This window comes from Paramormyrops kingsleyae, chromosome 16, assembly GCF_048594095.1.
Source record: "Paramormyrops kingsleyae isolate MSU_618 chromosome 16, PKINGS_0.4, whole genome shotgun sequence".
Lineage (NCBI taxonomy): Eukaryota > Metazoa > Chordata > Actinopteri > Osteoglossiformes > Mormyridae > Paramormyrops > Paramormyrops kingsleyae.
The window spans coordinates 10,136,982-10,148,013 of NC_132812.1; the positions used below are offsets into that span (position 1 = coordinate 10,136,982).

At 44.5% G+C, this 11,032-nt stretch overlaps 1 protein-coding gene across 2 annotated transcripts in view; it reads right to left on the minus strand.

Moving 5' to 3' along the window:
• The window catches only part of LOC111851749 (diacylglycerol kinase beta-like), a 74,219-nt gene extending 64,813 nt beyond the window's left edge, over positions 1 to 9,406 (minus strand). For both annotated transcript variants that reach the window (XM_072700270.1, XM_023826948.2), the window contains exon 1: positions 8,554 to 9,406. In XM_072700270.1, the coding sequence (XP_072556371.1) occupies positions 8,554 to 8,564 (11 nt within the window). In that variant the 5' untranslated portion in view covers positions 8,565 to 9,406. The remainder of the gene's footprint in view (positions 1 to 8,553) is intronic.
• Positions 9,407 to 11,032: the final 1,626 nt, after the last annotated feature.

Sequence of the window (11,032 nt, forward strand, 5' to 3'; positions counted from 1 at the left end):
TTGATTTATACCGATGTATAATTTCTATGCTATTGCCATCTATTCTTCATTAGGTATCCCATGCAGAGCCAAACAGGACCACCTTTTTCCTCCAGAACACCTTCAAGGGTTGAAGAGTTGTACATTCAGATAAGTCCTTCTGCATATCACTACTATACTGAATTATTTTGTTATTTCTGAACTTCTGACCTTCCTGTTAGCTGAGCCTGGCCAATCTGATCAGCAACGCAACTGCCTCTGACTGGATGATTTTATTTATCACACCGCTCTCTATACACTCTAGAAACTGTAGTATGTAAAAATCCTCTTCCTGCTGGAATGGCCACGTCCAGAACCAACAATCATATTGTGTTTAAAACCACTTAGATCACACATACAAGCCCCCTTCAGAGCTTCGTCAGCAGCAGGGGTGTTGTTAGGCCTATTTAGCCCCCTAAATTGTTTTCAGCCCCCTCCAAATAAATGGGTATTTATTGGCTTATTTATTGATCAGGAGTAGCTTTTTATATTATAATATCGTATACAGTACATATACTGCAATCCAGTGATTCGCAACACGTGGATCACAATCCAAATTTTGGTCGCAGCAAGTTCTGAACGGGTCGCAAGGCAAAGTTGGAAATGCAGGCCTTTTTAAAACCAGCAAGCTCCTACGCTGATCCATGATCAGATTTCCCAATCTGAAGATTTTATGGGGTCTGCAACTGCTTAGCGCAAAACTAATGAACACTACCGTTGCAAGAAACCAAAGCAGATTCATTTAAAATTGACTGGCACATCGAATCAGATTTGTGCTATAGGCATTGATTGGTGTAAATTTCAGAGTGCATTGCACGTTTGAACATAGCACTAATTAACATTAGCTGGCATAAATATGGACAAACTCTTGCAATTTAGCAAACTCTTGCAAACTTCAGAACCTAAGAGACAATATAAAAAGACGTATTACCCAGATTTTCTTGCCTACAACGTTAAAAGGAGTAAGCACAAGCACAAGTGTGTCCCGTGCATTGAACTTATGGCTAATGAAAGCATGAACCCTTCGAAGTTAAAGGCATTTATAAACAAAACATGCCAACTACAAAGACAAGCCTCTGGACTTTTTTTAAAACATAAAAGCAAAAATATTAAAGCTTCCCATCGAACTAAAGTTACGCCAAATTTTCAGTCTTATTCAAGAGGCAACCCCAGGTTTCTCAATACAAAGTGTATCATAAAATGTAAGTTGATATTCCATTATGTTAACCTGTTTCCCCAGCGTAAAATGTAAGAATGGCTTATTTCATATCAGAAACATTTGTTTTCGGTGGGGCTGCCACTAACGACTATTTTTCTATGGATTAATCTATCGATTATTTTACCGATTGGTCGGTTAATCTAAATGATTAATTTTCCTCCAGAAAATCAAACTGAAAGTTTAATTGAAGTTTATTTTGACAACAAACTATGTCAATGCAGCGATTAACATATATAAAACGGAGCTTTTCGGCAATATACGGACATTATTTTCGCCCACATTAGATTAATGAAATCGACATCTTCTTAATGGATTGGTTAAACTATGTAGAAAAACTTTGGTGGCGTGGCGATACTTTTTGAATATTAATAGACAATTAGATTTTTAAAAAATACAAGGACAAAAGATATTAAAATGCTCTCCGTACTAATGGAAATTTAATAAACATAAATATACAGTGCTTACAGTGTTTTTCCCTGCTCTGGCGGTCCATCATCCAGAAAAGCGCTCGCGCGTTCTCTTCAGGCGCTTGTGCCTAACGCTAGTTCCGCTGCTGTACGCCATCGAACTTTACAGTGTACAAACCACCTTTTTGTTTTGTGATAATTTTAAGTACTCCTATAACTACGTAGTGATATTGAGTAAAACATTTGTTATACTTAAGTGACACATTTTAGAAATCACAAAGTCTCGATATTTATTAAAAAAAAAACGATGCGCCGATTTAAAATATAGACGTCGTCGACGTAATCGACTACATCGACTAATCGCCGCAGACTTATACTTGATATAGCTGAGCTGACATGGTAAAAATTGGATCGCAATGCAAAAGATACTTTTTTATGTTTATTACCCAGGGAAGGGGTTTCACTAGACCAGTGTCTCAATTGGTTACCAAAAAGTCTAGGGCTTTAGTATTCGGCACAGGCAGCAACAGGCGGGAGTTCTGAAGAGAATCGTAAAAAGAGAACTAAGTTATATACTGATACAACTTTAAACCAGAGGGAAATTTGTGCCGCTTTACAAAACTTGATAATATGAAAGAAAGCTGTATTTAAGTAGCCAATACAGTAACATTTATAATAAACACATTTAATAATTAAAACAGACCAATAAGAGTTTCTCATGTTACCTCATGATGTCTTAAAAAATCCTTTGAAAAACCCATATTTAACCGAAATAATCCAACTCATTATAATCATAATCATTCTATCTGTACAAGACTGAAATGATGCATTTACTATGCATTCAGCCCACCCTAAACCCACAAACAATTTACTAAATATACATTTACGTGAATCTTTTTTTCATCGTTAAATTTTACCTGCTGCCTTTTTCATTTAATTTAAAACGCGTCTCACGAGCTATAGTTTCCGTCGTGTCTTTTCGATGCTGGTATGATTGAATCTGGCTGAACTGCGTTCCTTTGTCGTTGTGAATTAGGCTGAGCCTCCCCTAATTTTCAAATCCCAGAATTGCCCCTGGTCAGCAGTAATTTTGCCCTGTCTGCATGCTGTATATATTCAGATACAGCCACACGATTGACTGCGCAGAGATCAGGCTGGATATGTTAATAAACAGGTGTGTCTAATCAACTGGCTGCTCAGTGTATTTCACAATTTGAGCAGTAAGAACAAGAGTACAATAAATGGAATGAAAAGCCCATTAAATGGCTGTTATACTATTTTCACCTAAAATAGTATTTTCAGTGCCTCCATAATATTTGGGACAAATTTAGACACATTTTTCCTTGATTTACTCCTCTGCTCCACAGTTCAAAATTTCAAACCAAGTCAGAGGAGATTAAATTGCACATTCCAGATTTTAATTTAAGGTTATTTGCAGACATTTCAGTTTCACCATGTAGAAACTGCAAGACTTTTTATACATACTGTAGCCCCCACCGTTTCAGGCCACCATAATGTTTGGGACATAGCAATGGTAGTTATAGTAAAGCATGTTTAGTACTTTGCTGCATATCCCTTGCATGCAAGAACTGCTTGAATTCTGAGATTCAAAGACATCACCAGGTGCTAAATATCATTTCTGGTGATGCTCTGCAATGCCTCTGATGCAGCGACCTTCAGCTCGTGCTTATTTTGGGGGCTTGCACTGTATATGTGATATGATAATCTGCACAAAAACTTATATAAAATTCAGAATAATGTTACATTGTGTACATCTGTGGTCACCAACTGGTGGACTCCGGTCTGCATCTGGATTAAAATGCCATTGAATCCTGACCACACAATCATTTTTCTCATAGGGCAACCACACCGAGCTTTATTTTTTTTTGTATGCTAACCAAATACAAACCAGTTTTACTTAATAAACTTGAATTATAAATAAACTGGAGATCACCGACATACTGATGTGGGTTTCCCTTGGCTTTTATTTCACAAAATACCGCATTTCTCAGTTCTTCAAAATTCTTGTTGGATTGTTTATCACAGCAATCCTTCAGTAAACTCAAACTTGCTCGGAGCAGAGGGGTATTCGTTGTACGTGGTTTAAAACATCCAAGTTCAAAGGACTAATCCAGGATCCTCTAATCGTGCATATGGTTAATTTCTTCCTGTTTCAAGGAACTGCAGGTTATTGTGTGGCTGAGAGATCGCGGGGGGTTCAGAGCCTATCACGGAGGCCACAGGTGCAAGGCAGGGAACAGCCCAAGGTGCGACACCAACTCATAGTAGGGCACACTCACACACCTATATAATTGATTGGCAATGATATACAAGAAGAGGAAGAGGGAGTGAATGGGAATGCAAAAGTAAGTAAGAGTAAGACTCATATGCAGTATTATCTTTCTGTCATCTTTCATAAGAGATGACAGACACCCTAATGCAGTGCTTCCTAACCTAAAGAACTCCCAGATGGTCCACATTCTTGCTCTTTCTCAGCTCCCAACACACCATTGGCAGGTATTCTGTGTTCCTGATTGGACAGGAGGTGGCAGGAAGCAAAACTGTGGACTATATGAGTGCCCCTGAGGAGAAAGACTGCCACAAACATAAAACGCTAAACGAGACTGCAGTTGTTGATCTAGTTGGGGAGAATGATGGCATGCGCCTGAGGGTCATCGTGGAGATGGCACTGCTCTCCCAAATACTGGTCAGGTGAGCTGCATCTATAATAAGCCAGACATTTGAAAAAACAGCAGCTCGGGGTGAAACAGGTGCAACATGTTCCATCCAAGAGATTCTCATAAGCAATATGTGTGAGTGGGTACTTTTGTAATTGATAGTTTACTGTGACTGTGACAAAGATCTGTTGTCGTTTAGCTGCTGATCATCACTGTGGGTGCAGTAGGTCCAGTTCTGGTCATGCTTTCTTTTTGGTCAATGACTTGCGTGTTTCTCCAATCCGCCATCAGCGACAATGTAGAAGAAACCAATCAGCAATACTGTGAATATCCAGCACCATGTCATGCCATAGCTCACCTCCAAGTCTTCTAGGATAATTCTTGGGCACCTTTGTCTCTCCAGACGAAACAAGGGACGAAACAATATATGAGCAACTCATATATTTCATTCTTTGGGACCATGAGGCTTCCCCCTATAGGGTTCTGTGTTTCCTTAATCTATTCAAAATATGCCAAGGTTCACAGTCTGATACCTTTCATCAAACCTTCATTCTCCAACCCCAATGAGTAGTTCTTCATAGGCTGACGTCTGTAGCAGCTAATGGCCCTCATTAAATGCCATGTGAAGAAACCAGTTCTGACGTATTTCTGCGACATATTATAGCTGATGGTCCATTTTAGGTGGCGTGTGAAGAAATCGGATGTAAGGTATCACTGCGAGAGAAGTTTTAAAGTTGCTTGACCAGGCAAAAAATAATCTGTGTATGAAATGGATGAGACTTTCTGATTTGACCTGCCATGTGGCCACAAATGTATGAGTCCACTTAGTGGTAACCCTCTTACTACATTCCTCAGTTCACCCATAAATTGAAAAAAAGAGACATCCTTATTTTTACATTAGTGCAACTTGTGTAACAGCTCATTCAAAATCACGCATACAGGCTTTTATATGAAAACCAATATATGGTATATTACTGCAGCAAAGAATAGACCACAGGATTGCACTCAAAGCCACTTTTTAACCCCCCAGAAACAAGAATCATCAGATCCTACAGCCTGGAAAAAGGCCAGTACATTTATTTTAGTAATTGAAATTATTGGTTATGTTTATGTTGTAGGGCTCATTGGACTAATGGAACACATAAAAGGGCATGTTTGCAAAAAACTTCTTAAAGCTAAAGCTAAGTCCTCCAAACACCTCTAATTATCCTCATATATTAAACCCTACTGCTCTCCCCTGGCCTCTTTGTTGTTTGTTTATGCATTGCCTGCTTCTCTGATAATACAGCATGAGTACATATGAGCCCACATTTTCCATTATTTCATGCTTGCCTCCATACAAAGCTTTAACTCCCAATGCTTTTTGCAGCGAACCTGCCAGTTTCTTTTAATCTTATTAAATCAAGTAAACAATTTATGACCCAAATTCTTCTATTAATCTCTATTAATTGTACTATATATCTTAAAATTCTTTATTGCTATTCTGTCCATGATTTAATTGTTTAGTGTAAGCCTTTGTCTACAGCATCTTACACACCTTACTGCTATACCCATTTAACCGCAATCGTACAGACACAAGTACAGTTTCCTATTTCCCGGGTGCACCATCATAAAGGTGAGACATGGCGTAAAAGCCGTACAGATACATGCTTTCCGTGGACTAAAGGCCACCCAGCGAGGGATGTGGAAAGCAGGCCGTGGCCTGTCCCTCCTGTGAAAGCGGCAGCTGTAATGCAGCCGTTACTCAGTAGCATCCCTATCACATGGCTGGCTATTAGCCACATGCAGGAGACACTTTGTGATTGTACGCTCTATGCTCTATGAGCTGATGAAGCTGTGAGGGCCAACGACTCCCTCAATGACTTGTCTCCATCTCACTCTCTGCCTCTCTTCGCCTGTTGTGCGTTCTCTCTCCGCCCTCCCTACATTCCCTCACCACCTTCTCTCTGCTCTCCTTCAGTCCATTGCCTACTCTCCCTCCACCCATCCACTGTCCCCTCTCTTTCCACCATCCCTACACCCTCTCTCAATCCTCCCTCTTCCCACTTGCAAGAGCAGAGCTGTATGGATAATAGCAGGAATAGTAACTACAAGCTAGCAAACCAAAACACCACTGGGGACAGTATGCCAGTGAACACCATGGCACAAGGCTTGAGACACCCTGGAGAATATGCCAGTCAATCACAGGGCACAAGGCTGGGAACATCCTTGACAGTATTCCAGTCAATACCAGGGCACAAAGTGGACATCCCAGAAAGTATGTTGGGCAATCACAGGGCACAAAGCAGAGGACATTCTGGACAATATGTCAGGCATTCACAGGACACAAGACTGGGGAAACCCCGGACAGTATGCCAGGCAAGCACAGGGCACAAGGCGGGGGACACCCTGGACAGTACGCCGGGCAGTCAGTGGGCAGAAGGCGGGGGACACCCTGGACAGTACGCCGGGCAGTCAGTGGGCACAAGGCGGGGGACACCCTGGACGGTACGCCGGGCAGTCAGTGGGCACAAGGCGGGGGACACCCTGGACGGTACGCCGGGCAGTCAGTGGGCACAAGGCGGGGGACACCCTGGACGGTACGCCGGGCAGTCAGTGGGCACAAGGCGGGGGACACCCTGGACGGTACGCCGGGCAGTCAGTGGGCACAAGGCGGGGGACACCCTGGACGGTACGCCGGGCAGTCAGTGGGCACAAGGCGGGGGACACCCTGGACGGTACGCCGGGCAGTCAGTGGGCACAAGGCGGGGGACACCCTGGACGGTACGCCGGGCAGTCAGTGGGCACAAGGCGGGGGACACCCTGGACGGTACGCCGGGCAGTCAGTGGGCACAAGGCGGGGGACACCCTGGACGGTACGCCGGGCAGTCAGTGGGCACAAGGCGGGGGACACCCTGGACGGTACGCCGGGCAGTCAGTGGGCACAAGGCGGGGGACACCCTGGACGGTACGCCGGGCAGTCAGTGGGCACAAGGCGGGGGACACCCTGGACGGTACGCCGGGCAGTCAGTGGGCACAAGGCGGGGGACACCCTGGACGGTACGCCGGGCAGTCAGTGGGCACAAGGCGGGGGACACCCTGGACGGTACGCCGGGCAGTCAGTGGGCACAAGGCGGGGGACACCCTGGACGGTACGCCGGGCAGTCAGTGGGCACAAGGCGGGGGACACCCTGGACGGTACGCCGGGCAGTCAGTGGGCACAAGGCGGGGGACACCCTGGACGGTACGCCGGGCAGTCATTGGGCACAAGGCGGGGGACACCCTGGACAGTATGCCAGACAATCACAGGGCACGTACACACAATACGGACAATATAGAGACACTAATTAGCCTAAGTACACATGGTTGCTCTGCAAGAGGAAACCCATCGGACCTGGGGAGAATATGCAAAATCACTCACATACACACACACACACACAGAACAGAGATGGGATTTGAACCCGAAACCCTAGAGGTGTGAGGTATGAGTGATACTGAGCCACCCTAAATAAACCAGCCAAATTAAATAAACAAATGAATTGGTCTTTAATGTTTGTCAAGCTGCTTAACTATAAAAGAAGTCTAGCTATGCACAAATACCCGAACAGCTAGTCTGGTAGTAGAGAGCAGTTATGTGATGTTGATGATCAATCCTAATCAAAGTTAAAACAGATCTTAATATTGATGACAATTTTTGAATAATATAAATAACAATAACACATTGTCAATTGGCATCCATGTCAGAGCATCATTATGGTGAGTGGCATTTGGGGAAGTTCTTTAAAACCTTTTGTAAAAACATAGTACAGAATGTGGCTCCATATTACAGCTACTGAGAATGTGTGTGTGTGTTTTTAATTAGTTAATTAATTAATTAATTAATTTTTCAGTTCATATCATCTCTCCCTGACACTTGAAACTCAGTACCGGCAGACAGAGCCCAAAATACACGTGTCACGGTGACGGAGCTACTGGCTGCAGGATGATAAGCTGCCATGTCCCTTTTCCAGTCCCTCTGCCAGAAAAACAAATATTAACCACCTGCAGAATCGTCTGCTTTCTCAGAAGTAACTGCAAAAATCCCGGCAGAATAATGGAATCCACGGTGAAGCCAGAGATGCCAGATATTTCCTATCGACCGCCGTCAGGCACAGAACACCGACGAAACAGCTGCATCCAAAGCGTGGTGAACTTATGAAGGAAGTGATGGAGAACAACAGACAGAAAGAGAGGCTAAGAGGGAGGTTCTTACCTGATAGTCATTCAGGGAGTGGAATATGGCATCAGGTTAACTGTAACAGTCCCAGGCAGGCAGACTGTGGGGAGTGTCTCTATCGCCGAAGGAGAGTCTCGCTGCCGTGCACCGTCACACAGCGAGCAGGGTGTTCCTGGCACTGAAGCTGCCTCCAGCCCTTCCAGCAAGAATTAATGAAGCTTCGTGCCCTGCTTCCCCTCTTCCTTACTCCCGGTGTCTCTCTCTCTCTCTCTCTCTCTCTCTCTCTTCATAATTCCCAGATCCTCTCTCTCTCTCTCTCTTTCTCTCTATTACCCTTGGTAATTCCCAGATCATCTCTCTCTCTTTCTCTCTCTCTCCCTCTTCCTAATCCCCAGCTCCTCTCTTCCTAATTCCCAGTACCATTTTCTCTCTTCCTAATTCCCAGTTCCTCTTTCTCTCTCCCTAATTCCCAGTCCGTCTCTCCCTCTTCATAATTCCCAGTCACTTTCTCTCCTTCCCAGTCCCTCTGTCTCTCCCAGATTCCCAGTACCTCTTTCTCCCTTCCTAAGTCCCAGCCCCCTCTCACTCCTTAATTCCCAGTCCATCTCTCCCTCCTCATAATTCCCATTCCCTCCCTCTCTCACCCTCTTCTTAATTCCCAGCCCCTCCCTCTCTCCATTTTCTCAATTCCCAGTCCTTCCATCTTTCTGTCCCTCTTCTTAATTCCCAGTCTCCCTCTCTCTCCCTCTTAATTCCCAGTCCCTGCCTCCCTCTTTCTCTTCATAATTCCCAGTCTCCCGTTCTCTCCCTCTTCTTAATTCCCAGACTCTTCCTAGTTTCCAGTCCCGCTCACTGTCTCCAGGATCCAGACGATCAACAGGCAGCTGCACTTTCTTTTCAACTGGCTGTTTATCCCCCCCCCCCCCCCATGCAATGTCACCAGGCTCATCCTACAGCTGCCCCTCCCCTCGCAAAACCGCTGGAGTCTGTGCTTCTCCATCTGCCCCCCCCCCCCCCCGTGCTACACTCTCCCCATCTCAGTACCTCCTGATGTTCTGCAGAATAACAGCTTACGGCTGCCAATTACCCCCTCCCCAGTGGGCCTGTGAACACTGGCATGTGATCCTGTGGGACATTTGTGCATTATTGTCTGTCATGTGGACACATGTAAAGTACGCAACAGCATATTTTGTCCTGTTCATCAAATCTATATGAGCAGGAGATGTACATCCACATTGCAGGATGGAAACGCGTTTGTGGCTTAGCCTTATAATATAGCATAAATGTTTCTCCATGGAGTAATTTGTGATGTAAAAGGAATGCACTGTTTGGTGGGTAATTTGGCCTAACAGATATGTTCACTGGCCTGCGCAGTACAAAAGAGCCATGTTCCAGTGGAGAGGACACAGTGAACTCACAATGCTGTTAGCGGCTGAGTAGCTCCTTACAGCCCCCCGGAGGTTCTTAAGAAGTCAGCTGGACCCTCATAAAGCCTTTCATTGTGAATCACTTCCGCCTCTTCTGCTCTATATCCCGTTTCTATCTCCTCAGCTGTCTCTCATCCACCCTCTATGTGTTTATCAGGCTATTTCTGTCTCGGCATTCACTTTGATCTCTCAGTCTCTCTGTGTCCATGTCTTCCTGTCTACCTTCCTAAATCTGTATTCCCCCCCACGCAATAGTACTTTGGTCTGATCATACAGAGAGGAGCAAAATGACAAGAATCTCTCTCTGTGTGTTTGGTGAATATCAGAGCTGGGGTGTACAGTATGCTAGGCGGACATGGTCACGGACAGGCCGCTCCCATGCGATGGAGAAAGGGCGTGTGGGGGCAATACATTCTTACCTCAAGATTAGATGAAACCTCGGGGTTGTATTTACAGAACATAAAAGAAAATGCTACAATGAAAGTTCACCTGTCAGTATTCACGGCTGATAATGAAGTTATTCTCCCAAATGATCATCAGGACAAAACCCATAAGGACAGAACTGTTGTATCTCTGTCGATGTAACAACTGTAACAACTAATGGGATCCAAAAGCTCCTGTTGAGTCTGCAGATCTCTCAGTTCACCTCAAAAACTGAATCTGTTGAATCTGTCTCTGGCAACTGGCAAGGGAATTAAGGGGGTTGAAGAGAAGGGTTACCTTCCTATTGGCACTAGGAGATTTAGGAGGGAAAGTATTGTGTATGGGTTGGAGTTAGGGTTAGGGTTAGGGTTAGGGTTAGTAGGAGCTAGAAGGTCAGCTGGAGAGACATTAATAGCACCTGTCATTGACAATGGGTCTTAGGCTCACATAGGTTTATGTATTAGGGAGTATCTGTATATATAGTATTTTTCCTGGTAGGGGATTTTCCATTAGCACATATATCAGAGGGTTCTAAAAGAGAAGGTGTAACAAGTGTCCATTCAGAAAGTACAGGATATATGTGCTGTTCTGTGCGGCCAACACATCATGCAGGAAGAGCAAGGCTGAGCCCCCTGAGAAGGGCATAGTCAGCTTATTACTGTGTG